Source organism: Crassostrea angulata, chromosome 9, assembly GCF_025612915.1.
Source record: "Crassostrea angulata isolate pt1a10 chromosome 9, ASM2561291v2, whole genome shotgun sequence".
NCBI lineage: Eukaryota > Metazoa > Mollusca > Bivalvia > Ostreida > Ostreidae > Magallana > Magallana angulata.
The window spans coordinates 6,524,161-6,540,955 of record NC_069119.1 but is presented as its reverse complement, the minus strand read 5'-3'; the positions used below and the strand labels follow the sequence as shown (position 1 = coordinate 6,540,955).

General features: G+C 33.2%; 1 protein-coding gene across 1 annotated transcript; it reads left to right on the top strand.

Moving 5' to 3' along the window:
• The first annotated feature begins 814 nt into the window (after positions 1 to 814).
• On the top strand, positions 815 to 13,903 carry LOC128162665 (matrilin-2-like). The gene is made up of 11 exons (XM_052825919.1): positions 815 to 1,240; positions 4,679 to 4,958; positions 5,613 to 5,830; positions 7,735 to 7,826; positions 8,707 to 8,793; positions 8,923 to 9,083; positions 9,873 to 9,994; positions 10,264 to 10,495; positions 11,531 to 12,208; positions 12,448 to 12,543; positions 12,799 to 13,903. Exons 1-11 carry the CDS (start codon positions 989 to 991, stop codon positions 13,440 to 13,442), a joined length of 2,862 nt encoding a protein of 953 aa, XP_052681879.1. The 5' UTR covers positions 815 to 988; the 3' UTR covers positions 13,443 to 13,903.
• Positions 13,904 to 16,795: the final 2,892 nt, after the last annotated feature.

Below are 16,795 nucleotides of genomic sequence, written 5' to 3'. Positions count from 1 at the left end.
ATATATATATATATATATATATATATATATATATATATATATATATATATATATATATCACCAATATATATATATATATATATATATATTGGTGATTTATAAAGCTAAAACTGGAAACGTAAAACCCACACCTTTCTGACATGCCTTTCACAGAACCACTTCATTATTCTTTTAATTCTAAAGTTAAATGTACATGTCACGCGCTACATGTATTATAAATATCAATCAGTTTTTGGTCTTATGTGTACGTGTACTTCTAACTATATAACACGAGTTTAGATACCCGTAAAATATTTCAATTTCTCTAATATAAATCTTCACCGCATTTGCATCTCACATTTACTTGTACATATGTACTTCAAAGCACAAGTATACGTACACGTAAATAATCTCAATCTTTCTATTTAAGCCATTTAAAACTTGACAAATTGATAAAGATAAACATCTCGAGGGTCGAATACTTATTGAAGTGTTAACGCAGTTCACAAATTCATATTATTTTTGACATCAACTACGCTTTGTCTTTTTGTATAATAATCTTTTGGTCGCGTTGGTCTGCAAAACAAATGGTTTAAATAGAAGCAGGAAGTTGAAATTCAATCTTTTTTCTACCCTACCTAATTTTTTTTACAAAAACGTGCATTGTTTGAGCTCTAATTCCTATAAATGAAGCCGTTCATCCTTATGTCTGATTTATAAAATCAGATAAAACTTTTATGTGTCAGCTTGCGTGATGTTCCAAAGATTTAAATTCCCAACTGCTTGGTGGTAACTTATTGTTTGAATCACAATGAGCTTGCGTAATGTTCCAAAGATTTAAATTCTCAATTGCTTGGTGGCAGCTAAACGTTTGAATCACAATGCAAGATGAGCCAGCAGAAGCAGTTCCAACAACACTTTAACATTCTTTGTTCATTATAAAAAGTTTTAATTTAATGTCAAACGGACGGAAAAATTACACCTTACGGCTGATAAAAGAATTTCAGTAATGGATAAACTTGGAGCTTGCTCCTTCTTCTTGACCACTCTCCTCCTTATTTCGTCGACATCTGCTGTGGACAAAACTATCGAAAATGAGGCGAGCGGATCTACAGTTGTGGAGGCAGTGGTGAATTTACTTAGGGCTAGATGTACAGTGTCGGACGATAATTTTTTTCTCAGAAGGATGGCCTATGCAGCCAGCAGAGATGGCGAAAAAAGTGACACCTTTAGGAAAGGATTCGACGGGGGAATCTGGCAGGTAATCATAATAAACATTTTTTTTAGATGATATATTAAATACACGAAATGGCCCAAAAGATAAATTAATAACAAATATTGCCTAAAATGCCTGAAATGAAATAACAAGACTGAAAGATAGGCAATCATAATAAACATTTTTAGATGAAATATAAAATACACAAAATGGCCCAAAAGATAAATTAATAACAAATATTGCCTAAAATGCCTGAAATGAAATGACAAGATTGAAAGACAGGCAAAAGATGCTTATAACTTTGGGAACCTTAGTGACATCGAATCATTTAAAAAATTGTCCATATTTATTAAAACAAGAGGCCTAATGGGCCACATCGCTCACCTGAGCAACACCGGCCTTATATGGGCGTTCAAAGGATATAGAGCCATATGGCCCCTCGGTAGATTAACTAAAAATGAATATCTGAATTTTACATTTTTTTTGCATATACTTTATCCTTGCCCTTTATTGAATACCATTTTAACCGAAGAGAAGATTATATGCAATATAAATAACTAAAAACATTTAAAAATTCCATTGGCCTTCTCCATTATAAAGGATTGTCGGTTACCAGGCATTAATTCATTTCGTATGACATTTCATATCCTTACTAACTTGACTGATGAATAAACATAACTGAAATATGTTGTTACATATGTTAAAGAGCTATAATTCAAATCAATGTATTGGCAGGCATGTCGCTCTATTGTACCAAGGTCCATCCATTATTTTCATCTTTATTAAAAACAACAGATGTTTACAAAGATGATTTTCCGTCGCAATAATTTTTAAGAACAACGCTTATGCTTTCATCCTCATTATAATATTGTGTCAGGACTATGAAAACTGTTTAAGAGACGTCATTTTTATTTGTGTTCTAAAAACTATCAAAAATTTGTGTAGATTTTATGCAATTCATCGTTTAAGAAGGAACACCAGAAAGCAGTTACAGCATATCATCCTTTTAGCAAGACATTTCTATTGATCAACCAAAATTTCAGCGTCAATCATAGAATTATAAGCAATATACATAGCTTGGTTTGAGTCACGTTTTTGTTCACATGAGTTTATTACATTCGACTTGAGATTTTTAAACTTGGTATTTCCTATTCAGCATAACTGAATTTAAAATATAAACGAACTCAGCAGGCCTCTCACACCCATTTTTGGTACTGGGGCCGGGGCCAATGCATTGGGAAAAATGCGACGTTTTGATAAAAATTGGGAATTTTGTTTCCTACTTTATACGTACAGTCCCCTGAACTAGGGTACCGGTATACTGATAGGATTTTTTTAAAATTAATATTCTTTTTTAAATTATTTTTAAAACTGGGAACGTGAGTATAACGATGAGAAGGAAAACAGTTAATTGTGTGATACAAGTTTCTTAATGAAGATGTAAAATTTCCCAAAAGGTTTTTGTGTAATTACTATAAATGTCAAATGGCAAAGAAAAAATGAAGCAGTTTATCGGAATTTCAAAAAAGTTATCTTATTTGTATTAATGTAAAATTCAATATATTTTTGTATTTATACAATTTACAAATAATAAGTTTCTTATTGTGTAAGCTGAATGACTATATTTATAAAAATCAGTCTCTGTACTTCTGTGTATTTGGGGTGTTAGTCCAACCCTCTGACCCACTTACTACAGTTTTGTAGAGGATCTGTTTAGACAAACATTTTCATAATAATTTTTTAACATTTATTGCCGAATTATACTCTACTACTAGTATTAACAGTTTATCAACTAACTGTAATATCAGGATTAAAAGTATTAAACATCGTTTTTCAAATAGACTGTCTCTGTCTGAGACACCCCTTTTTTCTACAGTTTCGAGGTTTTCTCCGCTTTGAATATAGATCTGTTTTTCATTTTTGCAATTTATATTTGCCTTTCCATAAGGATGCTTTGTTCCAAATTTAGTTGAAATTGGCCAAGCAGTTTTAGAGAAAAAATTCAAAATGTAAAAAGTTTACACGGACGGACGACGGACAAAATGTGATCAGAGTAGCTCATTTGAGCTTTCAGCTCAGGTGAGCTAAAAACATTAGCTCGATTTATTTTACTCTGTGCTCTTCCTAACTTGACTCTGTATTTGTACATAATTATGTAAATATTTTTTTTGTACCTTATGTACCATTGATTTGGTTTGAGCGAAATAAACATTCATTCAACGAATAATGACGACGCCACAGTATATCGCTTTACACGATTTTGTTATTACCTTTAGTAAGATTATTGAACCTTCGTTATGAGATCGCGGTTAGACAGAAGATTCTTAAATGAAAATTAATACGTCTCTATATGCTGCCATTTTCTTTAATGCCAAAGTAACTTGTATAAGACATCAAGATCATATTTAAATACCAAAAAAAAAAATGAAATTGTTTAACAGTGTTTATTGGTATATATTGGTTTATTGGTATAACTTTTGCCTTGTAATATATTTTTACTGAATTTCATTTTATCCAATGATATCAAGTACATGACTATTTATTTGGGAAATAAAATTTGAGGAAATAAAATAACTACCGTATTCCTCGGAAGACTACATACATGTATATACAGAGTTAAATTATACTTAACAGTCTACGAGTTGTGCACTTCCTCTCCCATGTGATTAGTAGAAAATACATGGTGTGAAAATTTACAGTTGTTTCATTGCTTTAAAATGCTGTTCGGAACAAATGAGATAACTTTCTGATGATCTAATTTATGTATAATTAGAATTAATAAATATTCCAAGATTAGAGAAAAGAAAAAATAATGAATTGCTAAGAATGAAATCGACGTTTAAATATTTCAGTTGAACCATTTAAAACAATATTTTATTATTTAGTGAATATTTATTATGATATATTTTATTTGTACTGATGATTTAAAGGGACATGGTCACAATTTGAGCTAAAGATTTTCAGGTCTTATGTTTTCAATTTTTTTTATCTTTACTGTATTATAATTCTTTGAGTTATTGCTAAATAATTGTCAGCTAAAATGTTGGTTTTCGAGTAATATATGTAAGGTACAGAGCTCACAATTAGTTGTTAATTGAAGCCTCTTGCTTGATTTTGTTTTACTAGTAGAATTTTTTTGTTTCAATCAGATTATTTTTCTCTTTACTAATTTATAATAACCACACACAATAAAATGTTAATAGTGGTTTTCACATTTAAAATTTGAAAACCTTGTTTATTCTATTCAGCATTCCATTTGTAAACAACAACATGGTGAGAGCTTTGTTTGCATAAATATGTGTCGAAGGTTCTGTTTCTCGATTCTGCATCGACGTTTGAAAATAATGGTTGATTGAAAGTACTTAAAAAGCATTCTGTACATCAAAAAAGAAAGAAAAAGAAAAAAAAGAAGATAAGAAAAAATCAGCTAAAATCGTAACTGTGACTCTAGTTCTTTGATATATTGACTTTTATCTGCCTTAGATTGACAAACAGAAGTTTACCATCACCCAGACTTCCAAAGTTCTTGGAAATCAACGGAGGGGAATTCAGGGGAATTTTAGCATTGACTGGTCCAGCGTCACGTGGTCTGATCTCCGGAAGCCGCTGTACTCAGGCATTGCAGCTGCGCTGTACTTGCAGTACATAGAACGAATGTACGCCACGACTATACCAACCTCCATCAACGCCCAGGCCAAATTCTGGGTAGATCGATTCAACGGTCAGCTCAACGACTTTTTAGCGGTGCAGAATTTACAAGAAGGTATACATAAAGCAGCTAACGAGCTAGAGGTTGCTAATTCAGTTGGTTCCTATCATCGAAAACATCATATATAAAAGAGAGTAATTCATGAAAATAATTCTTTATGACAGTGGTCAGGATCTTTATCATATTTTTAATAAATTAATGTGCCATATTGTTGTTGAATGGGTACATTACAATCATAGTGTTATCTCATTTAAAAATTACTTACTTAGTCCTCTTCATTCCTTGTGGAGCATAAGGCTACTACAGTCGCTCACTCTGTTTTGGGCTGTTCTTTCTGTGGCCTAATTCCACGTCCTCCCAATATTTTCAAGTTCTCTCAATCTTGTTCTTTTCCAACTGTGCAGTGGTCTCCCTTGTTTTTCTCTGGCCTTGTAGGTTCCAGTCTAGTACCTCTCTGGTGATGTTGTCTCATTTAAAAGACCATTAAAATTTAAAGGTTTTTGTGAGGCTTTAAAAGGTTATTGCAACAAGCAATCTCCATTCTAACTCAATGCAAAAGAAACCAGAAGTGGATTTATTATTGGATTTTTTTAAAATTCAAAACAGAAAAAGTTCATGCTTTAAGTGATACAGAATACTATTTACACGTTTAATCTTCGAATTCAAAAGTAATATAAATCTAAATTACCCATATTGCACTGTTTGCAGTATCTTGTGATATGAAAGCTGTGGATCTTGTGTTTGTTGTGGACGAGTCTGGAAGTATAGGAAGCTCGAATTTCGACCGAATTAAAGATTTCCTGAGCGACTTGGTGGATCAGCTGACCATAACGAGCACCGCCTTCCATGTAGGGCTGGTCAAATTCAACAAAAGGGCAATAACGGAATTCCATCTGGACCAATACAGTCAAAAATATTATATAAAGGTAATGGTATTGGAATAGTTAAATTCCTGCAATTTCAACGTACGCGTGCTGTTATAATTCTGTGAAAGATTGCTTGATTTATGAAACGGAACGCAATAAATATTGGTCAAACATTATCCAAACCTAGTTTATAGTCTCATTTGCCCTTTGCCCTTCTTGTTTTAAACATCTGACATGACCAATGGTGATAATTACCCGCTTATATTTCGCGCAATCGATATTTGTGATAAAATATTACTCGTTAGTGTGTATGTAAGTGATTTCCGGTCTTAGTGTTTTATTGACATTACGTTATTTATTCATAAGAACGGGACAAATTCTGCGAGATGACCCACAGTCAGTCAGCATAGGCGAGACTTGCCATTGGATTGGTACGATGATGACAAAATCAAATGCATTACACTGCATTTGCTAGAATATTCTAATATATATTATTCATAATCGGCCAATATCAGAATTGATATATAATATATGCTCAAATTATATTCAGATCTTGATTATTTATTATTGTCTGTCCCAAGTGTCTTCTTCCACCACTTTTTGTCCAACATCTCGATAATTTTATATACTTTTGTGCCCAAACTATACATTCAAATACTAAATCAAAAATAAGTCTAGATTTTCTTTTTTGAAGCAAACCCTCTACCGCTTTAGGTTTCAATACACAACACAAAATAAAAAGTTTAAGGGGAGTTCGCATTGCAAGAGACATGAACAAGTGAAAAGCTGTCAATGTGACAGCAAACCGGGTTTTCTTTTATTTGAACTGTATCCATAATCCATGTCAACCCTGAATTGATAAACACTACCAACCGTATCCAGTGAAATTGAGTACCCTATATGCAATATTTTGCCAAAAAATGACGAAGTTCAAAAGCTGGTATTTTTTTTTTCATAAATTATCAGAAATCAAAATCCTAACAATATGCACACCTCCAATATATATGTCTTTTATTAATTTTCAATCTTAAGTTGAAAATGATTACATGACAAATTACCCTTGTCATGCAATCACTCTCAACTTTAGATTGAAAATTAATAAAAGACATATGTACAACTTCTGATCTTGAAAACTGTAGGAGGAGTTATCTGTACAATGAGTGTACCCTATATTCAATATTTTGTCAAAAAATGACTAAGTTCAAAAGCTGGTATTATTTTCATAAATTATCCGAAATCAAAATCCTAGCAATATGCACACCTCTGATATATGTACAATTGATCTGCAAAAGAACAACAAACTGAAGGAGGAGTTATCCGTACAATAAGGGACCCTATATGCAATATTTTGTCAAAAAATAATTAAGTTCAAAAGCTAGTATTTTTTTCATAAATTATCAGAAATCAAAATCCTAGCAATATGCACACCTCTGATACATGTACAATTGATATGCAAAAGAACAACAACTTCCTATCTTGAAAACTGTAGGAGGAGTTATCCGTACAATGAGGGTACCCTTTTGACAGCCGCCCGCCCGCCATTTTCACCATTTTAATAAGCGGATTTTCCGTTAGATAACCCGGTTAAAAGTACTAGGATAAGAGTGTCAAAAAACAGTGCGATGTGTCCCGAGTACTTCCAAGCTGAGAAAAATGTAAAAACTTTCCATTAAAAATTGCCATATGGGTTAAAATAGATAAGGTGTCAATAAAGAATTCTTATATTTATTTTTCATTATATAGATTTCAATTCTACTACTTTGCAATCAGGCATGTGTATTCTTGTTAAAATTCTTCAAAATGTGACGGAAACAGTAACCTTGGAGAGTCTATAAAAATAGTTATGATTTTTGTTACGGTGTGAATATTAATGAACTTTACGATGAAACGCTTGATATTTAGCAAACACTTTGATGTATATGAACACTTGAAAAAATGTATCTTAAAAACATCTGAATTTTCAGTCCGCTATTAAAAGCATGACCTATAATAAGGGGAGTACACGAATCGCTGCTGGGATAAGGACCGGAAGTACATTGTTCGCCAGTAGTTCAAGGTTTGTTTTTGGAATTGTCATTTTTGTACGTTATACATAAATTTGATATTAAAAACTAGAAAATTTCGCAGGATTTTTTATAAGGGGTGAAACCCGCATAAAGAGCAATGTCGAAAAATTTCGAAAGTACAAGCATATATGATTCATACAATGTTTATCGAATTCATATATTTTAATGCGTCAATTAATTTGATGACTTTTTTATGTTGATGGGTAAAAAACTAAAATAAGTACTGATATTTACTCCGGATTTGCTGGACGGCATTAGGTAGCCAAATCACCAATGTTATCATAAACAGCTTCAAAAGTACTTGACGTACACTAAAGTATTGAAAGCCGGGCTCTTTAGGTGTGTCATTATGTATTTATTGTGTAGTAAAGAGGCCATATCTCTCTCTCTCTCTCTCTCTCACACACAAACACACACACGCACGCACGCACACACGCACGCACGCACGCACGCACGCACGCACGCACGCACGCACACACACACACACACACACACACACACACACACACACACACACACACACACACTTTTAATATCGGCAAAGTGTAAGAGAGCGACTAAATTTCTTTATCGGCATTTAACGAAAATGTATGTTAAGTATAAAAAAAATCAAGTGAACATTCAAATTTTAAAACAAGCGATAATCAATCAAGTCCCCGTTTCCTCGATGTGCACCCAAATAAAAATGCTTTGTAAACTTTGAAATTCACGCGCATGTTAAATGTGTCCAAACTGCATAGTCTTGTTTTTAAAACACATAATTACATGTCATAAGAAAAACACCATTTGTCGATATATATATATATATAAACTGTCTGTTAAGTTATAATACTTGCTCAAAATTTTACTTTTCTTGTTATTTTAATATAGGAGAAATTCTACTAAGGTAATGATATTGTTGACAGATGGACGTTCCTCGGATAGAACAGAAACGGCCCGGGAGGCCCAAAGGGCAAAGTAAATTAAACTATTTCCACAATGACTGAACTTTTATTAAAAAGTATTGTGAATCAAAGTACATTTGTTCTCAATTTCACGTACCTTTATAACAGAAGTTGTCTCTGATACGGTCTCCATTTTTGTCAGGGCGGAAGGCATGACTATTTTCGTTATCGGTATCGGAAATGTTGATCCGCAAGAGATAACCTCTACTGCGTCCCAACCAACGTGTGTTCACGTCTTCCTGTTGCAGCAATTCTCAAGTATTGACAACATCATGTATGAAGTCAGAAGACGGTCTTGTAAAGGTACAGTCATGTAATTGATTAATCTAGAACCATTTTAACAAGACTTTCGGAATAACGTAATTATCTACATCTGGCATCAAAACAAGTAAAAAATGACGCTGGTTCCGAGTAAAATATCAATTGATTTCGTAGTCTTTGCTTAAAAGTCAAACAAACCTTGTTCATTTCAAAGTGCCAAGTCTGAGTGGCCAGCAATGAAATAGACGGCCCTACGTCACATTGCTGTTTGACACAACCTCCCGAAATCCAAGATCTTGTTAAAATGGATCTTATTATATTAAGGTGGTATGTGATACATTCATATCGTGACGATCTATCGAAATAAACCATAAAGTCATGCATGTATAATTTTATATTTTTTCTTTCCCAAAACTGTTACCTAATTTTGTAGCGCAGTTGGTTAGTTTAAAGACCGTTTACTATAAATCTGATAAATCTGATAAATCCCATTGAAGCATTTATGATTTTTATCCCTCAAAAAAAACTTTTGGTAAAATATTGTAAAATTTATTGACTTTTATTCACATTGATACCGACAGGTGTACCATACCATTTAAAAATAGTCACAATAACCGACATTGTATTTATCTAATTGTCGTAATAAAGCTACATATATATTGAAAATAATTGAGCTTTTGCTAAAATCGTCCTTGAAATCGTCACGTACTTCTGACATTTTAGTGATACAAAATCAACTCTTTTTTGGGGGCAGTTGTATATGGATATATATGTGTACATGTTTTTTTGATATGATCATTTCAATGTTTCTTTGCGTTGTCTTTAATGCAGCACCAACAAAAGTAGAAATAGTTAACGAGGAAGAGGCAAAAGTGGTTGGGGAATTATTGCCGAACAGAACGGTTGAGGACACAGTGGAGATAGACTCAAAGACTCCATCAACTAAAATCACTGTAACTAAATATCTCTCCTCCCTTTCTCTTGTGTTTATGACATATATTTGGAATTTTCAAATTTGTACCTCAGAGGACGTGCAAATTGCCTCTAAAGTCTTACATACATGTATATGACAGTTATCCAACACTGTATTCCAAATTATTTTTTTCTGTCAGCTACGTACTTGTTTTGACAGTCTTTTGATGAAAATTTAATGGATGTTTCACATTTATATTTAATTTGTAATTCAAAGAATTCAAAACTAGTCCATGTATTTTACCTACAGACAGAGGTCGTTTGTGGAGAAGTTGAGCTTTTTGCATCTTCTACAACAACCTCCCCAAGTGAGGCTTTGTATGAAGTCAAAGGGCTAGCACGTGACCATCAACCAGCCTCTTTTTCAATTCAAAATGGTGGTCAAACTGTCTACGTGTACTACAAAGGAAAGATTGTATCCGTAACAGAAGACTGCAGAAATAGAAACAAGACATTTAGCATCAGTTTTACTCAAGCTTCAGGTACTGTTTGGTTGCTTTTTATGTCATTATTGCGTATTTTTCCGTCGAGTCTGTTAGATACAATTTCCAAACATAATGGTATTTGTTAGTTTAAACTACTGTGGAATTATTTACATTCGAGTGGTTGAATTTTAGTTCAAAAAAGTTTCAGTCAAATGAGATACACGTGACTTTTATGGAAACATGTAGACAAAAATACGTTTTAATAATAGGACGACTTCGAATCAATGTATCGAGTCCCTTTTTAGCAATATGTGTCAGTATGTTTTCGGTTCTTTCTTTTATAGATGTAAAGTCTAAATTCATTCTGATGATGTATGCGTTTCACGTTCAAGAACATATTATAGGAACAAACGTATTTAAAGTAAACATTTGAATGTACAGATAAAAGAAAACTGTTTTCAGATATACATACATGTACACGTTTGTTGATAATTTTACAGTTTTTCAAATTATCAAACTTTTAGTAGGCGAATAAAGTATTGAAAGTTTAAATATAATTTCACAAACATTTAGTATACTGCAGAAAGCTAGTATAAAATCTGCGTACATTTGCTTGTACTTGTAACAATTCTTTTAAATGGTATATGAATGGGCATACAATATACATTACAAATATATCCCTATCCAAGCGTAATTGAGTTTTACGTTTAGTCTTAGATTAACTTTTTTAACTAATAGGCCTTTGATAAAAATCAGGACATTTTATTTCTATGAGAAGTGATAATTTTGTGTTTAGTGTACTTAAAAATAAGTTGCATTAAATGGTATTTTATATCCATAGAATATTACATAGTTAAATATGTATTATGTACACCAAACAAAAAATTGTTAACAATTTTTATAAACTCTACAAATTATCTTGTATCGTTCTGCTTTGATTATCTGGAATTTCATTGATAGTAAAAAAAATAATAGTTGAATATCTAAAACATTAAAGGCAATGTATATCTTTCGAGAAGTTAGTAAATAAAGAAACATTTTTTTAATAAAAATAAAAATCGCCTTATTCATCTTTAAAAATAATTATTACAGATTCATGTAAAAGCAGTCCTTGTGAAAACGGAGGCACATGTGTGGATCAGTTGACGGGGTTTACCTGTAACTGTATAACAGGATTCGATGGAAACAGATGTCAAAACAACATCGACGAATGCCAAAATAATCCGTGCGCAAACGGCGGAAGCTGCGTGGACATGGTCAACGGATACATGTGCGTGTGTGTCTCGGGATATTCCGGAAGTTCCTGTGAAATCAACATGAACAAGTGCGCGAGTTCGCCATGCCAGAATGGAGGCTCTTGTTCAAATGTCAACAACGATTTCGTTTGCAGTTGTAGTCAGGGATTTCGAGGGAAGTCCTGTGAAATTAACATCGACGATTGCCAATCGTCGGTGTGCTTAAATGGGGGCCTGTGCAAGGACCTGGTCAACGATTTCACCTGTCAATGCATGCCTGGTTTTAGCGGGAAAACGTGCAACGTCGATATTGATGACTGTACCCCAAACCCATGCAAAAATGGCGGCTCGTGTGGTGATCTCGTGAATGACTTCCGGTGCTCGTGCTCGAGTGGTTATACTGGGAAAGAATGTGAGGTCATAATTGACCATTGTCAGACATCCCCTTGTCGGAACACTGGGACCTGTGTCAACTCTGTCAGTGGCTACTCCTGTGACTGCCAAAGCGGATATACAGGGAAGAATTGCGAAAGTGGTAAGACCTACAAGTGTTGTGATACAGTTCATTCAATTTTATCTCCGAATTTGAATATAATCAATGGATATACATGTAGTTCACTTATCGAGACACTTGCAAATTCCAAAATAGGTTTAATTTTATCTCCAAAATTGAATAATCAATTGATAGTTTCATAACAATAACAATAAAATCTTATTAGTTTATTTGAATACCAATCTTGCATTGTGTAGGAGTTAATTTTCATATATTAACAGAGGCTACACAAGTCATTTGTCGGATTGGATCTGTGGAAAAAGAGTGCACTTTTGAAGACCTACAGAAAACGGGGTTTGCTGATCATTTCTGTACAGGTAATACAATACTTTTTTCTCACGTGTTTGTCAATTTTCATTGGATTTCCTTGCTCATTCATTTAACATTTTACTTTAATTACATTTCTGTTTTCATACGAAAAAAAAATTTAAATTTCAAATACATGTAATTTTAATAGGAAAAACAAAATATATTTTTTTATTGAGTATGAACTTTCTTATCAGCAAACGATGAACCTCAACAAATAAGTGCGCGTCAAGTTTCTGAGCATGTTAATTTCTTTCATTCTCTAGGAGCATATTCCGGCAGTGAAAATTCTGGAAGCCAAACTCCTGAAAACCCAACTCCATCGGTTCCAGATGCATCCGGGACATCGGCGCCCTCGGTGTGTGTACCCAAGGGCCACGTATACCATATACCTTACCCAGAGGACAATGCAAAGTACATTCAATGTGACGAGTATGGAGGGTCTACAGTCATGCCTTGTGCTCCAGGAACAGAATTCAACGCTCCCCGACAAATCTGTACCAGTAATACTGTCTGCCCGCCCGAGAAGATCATTACAGTTCCCCATTCGACGGACCCTGGAAAATACTACAACTGCGTTTATGGGACAGCCCATCTGATGTCATGCCCCGGGAATCTCGTCTTCGATGCGAATCTCAAATTTTGCACTTGGTCTTCTAGAAGACGAGAATTAGAAAAAGATAGCGGGAAAAGCGAAACGAAGAACAAGATGGTGGGTGGCGACGACGACGACGAAGAAGAAGAGAATGTGGAGGAAAAGGAAACAAACGATGTCACTGATGTAAACCTGGATGAAGATCTTGAGGATGAACTTAAGGAGAGGAGGGAGAAAAACGATAAAAAGCAAAGGAATATTGAGGAACTTAGAGAGGCCCTGAGGAAAATTTTGGGGGACAAAATTTATATGTAGATTATGTAGAATCATAGCAGGAGACATCCTACGATTGAACTATTTGTGTAAAGTTTTATTATTTGACTTCCTTTACCTCTCATTAAATTATGCCTTTTTGAATCATTCATAGTTTCTGAATAGTTTGGCCCTCACAATAGAATGAAATATCTAATATACATGTATATTATGCATTATATTTTGTCCAAAAACATTACGTTATACTACACACAAGAATATGTTATGTGTTGGTTAAATAAAAAAAAATATTTATATTCATTTTTTGCAGTGATGAAAGAATAACCAACAAAAAAAAATTAACATCATTGGATACATAAACATGTATATGATCGTATAAAAACAAGTGTGCCATATGAATAAAATCTTTGCCTTTTAATGTATGAGATATTGATCATAAACATTTTACATTTGAACTGGTCATTTTTTTTTCAGTTTTGTATTTAATTAAAGAATTGATTGATTTTTTTTCATTTTTATGATGTATTTTCAATTATGCCCTGGCGGAAAAAAATTATCTACCTAACTACCTACCGAACTTCAAAATTTAGAGTCAGGTTAAGGGAAACAAAGATATTTTTAACGATGGCCTTACAGCAAATGTAATGGGTTTCTGATTATCAACGATTTAATCAGTGGCTGTGTTAATGATTACACTAAATACAATTTTACCTCTGATAATTTAAAATTCTAGAGCAAACCAAACTTTTCTTATATAGCCATGCATTAACCTATTATTGTAAACGTCTTTTATTCCACGTGTCTAATATTTCACGATTTCCTATGTAAGTACCTTTCACGGTGTTTTTAAATTCACGAATAATCGATTTCTTTAGAAATCCTACAAAAGTATATCCTGATTGTAAAAAAATCTGATGGGAGATAAACCTGCATCGTGGAATTTACATTACTTAAACAAGAAAATGCTTTCTTTGGTGATTCATTCGGGATATGAAGGTAGCGACATTGCAGGAAAAAAACATAACCCGCGTTAGCGGGTTATGTAAATTTTTCCTGCAATGATCGCTACCTTCATAACCCGCATGAATCATCAAAGAAAGCATTTTATTGATTATATTAACATCTTTCTTTAACTAATTAATAAACTAATTCACTGTTAATGTACATAAGACTTAGTACGTTAGCTAAAAGAAACAGCCAAACCGTCTCCTGTGAGACTTTGAGTCTGGCATCATCATGATTATTTCGTGCAGTCCGGAATTTTACTAAGGTCGCTGTAGGTTCAGACCAATCGATAAACAGGGCGTGTCAATTTCAGTCCTGTCCCTTTCAGCCGCTGCATGTAGATTTCGACCAATCGAAAAATGGGGCGTGTAGATTTCAGTATGGCTGTATCTATAGAGTTATGAATTAACTATAACTTTCAGTAAGAAATAGAGGAAATTATGCTTGGTAGATGTAAATAGGTTCATACTAAAACACGCCTGCCGACGCCTGCCGGGGAAAACACGCCTGCCGAGAGAAAACCACACGCCTGCCGTTTACCTGATGGATTATTTTAATATTTTCTTTGATATTTTATTTAACTTAACTAAATTAAGTATCATAATAACAAAAAGTTGACTTTATATTGACTATTTAGCACAAAATTAGCAAAAATGTTCAATGTTGGTAAAGATAGATAACTCTTACGTAGAATTCATACGCCTGCCGAGGAAATCTAGACGCCTGCCGTTTATTTGATGGATTATTTTACTTTTTTCTTTGATATTTTATTTCTTTTAACTAAATAGATAATAATAGAAATCAAAAATTGATTATATATCAATTAATTAACACAAAATAAGTAAAAATCGGGTAAGCTGATAGCTCTTACGAAGAAATCATACGCCTGCCAAGAAAATGTATACGCCTGCCGTTTATTTGATGGAATATTCTAATTATTTCTTTGATATTTTAGTTTACTTAGCTTAATAAACGATAATAGAAATAAAAACTTGACTTTAAATTCGTTCATTAACACAAATTAGTGAAAATCGGGAAAGTAGATAACTCTTACGCAGAATGCATACGCCAGCCGAGAAGAGTACACGCCTGCCGCTTACCTGGTGGATGATATTAAATCTATTTATCTATATTTTATGTTTTCTAACTTGATAAATGATCAGATTAATTAAAAATTTACCACATTTTTAATTAACACAACATGAGAAAAAACCATGGTTAAATATACTCGGAATCCACACGCCTGCCGTTTACCTGAAGATGATTTAATATTTTTCTTACGTTAGTATTTTATTTTACTGTAGGCCTACTAAAAAGCAAGCATAGATAAGAAGGAAAAAAATTGCGAAGGGCTTAAAAATAAAGGGAAAATTCTTATGTAGAAATCTTTAGACTGTCGATTTGACATGCACGGTTGTCATTTTATTTATGTCATTTTTATTTGTATAAACTAATTTATGAATTACTTAAGATTGCTATATATAGACTTAACATTTTGCCTTATAATTATGTTCAGAACTTTACTTATTGCTGCTATTGATTCATCATATTATATGAAGTCGGGTGATACGAGTATGATATAATATGTATGTCATCCCTTTTAAGTTTGACAAAGTTTTGTTTTGATGATTACCCCTGTCACTGAAGCTTTATATAATAGAAATAAAGGGTAAAATTTATCAACACGTCTATAGATACGAAACGCCCAAGGAATATACATGTGTACGCTTTTACGCTTGTCGAATACCTATATTATTGCATGATATGATTTTTTTCATTAATTTTTTTCTTCAGTCACCTGTGTACATGATCATAGAATAAGAATGAAATAAAACGTTCTGTGTTGTAAAGAGGGATACTATTAATCAATATCATAACTTTTCGCCTAACGCAAAAATTGATAATCTTGTATTTTCAAACAATATTTCATTTAACTTTACCAAGTAAACGAATAAAGATATAACAATTAGATTTCAATGATATAAAAACGTAACACGAAACGTGTGCATCCAGTATATTTTTTCAGGGGGGGTAGTATTTCGGTTTGTCCGGGGGGGGGGTGTCGAGGCAAATTTTTGGTGAATTTACTAGTATGTAAAAAAAAATATTTTCCAAGGAAGGTGGGAACTCCATCACCCCCACATCCGTAAGAAATTTGAGTTTTACCGGGGGGGGGGGTAACTCTACCCACCTCCCCCCGTATAGATCAACTCATGAAAAGAATGAGTGAAAATCAGTTATAAAGCCAAAGCAAAAATTCTTAGATCTACCCCCAAAAAATTACTGAATGGTGACTGATGGACGTTAATGAGTTATACTAACGTTGTTATTGTTAGCAAGATCATTGATATTGAAATATCCTAATCTACGACAGTTTACTGATCACAAGG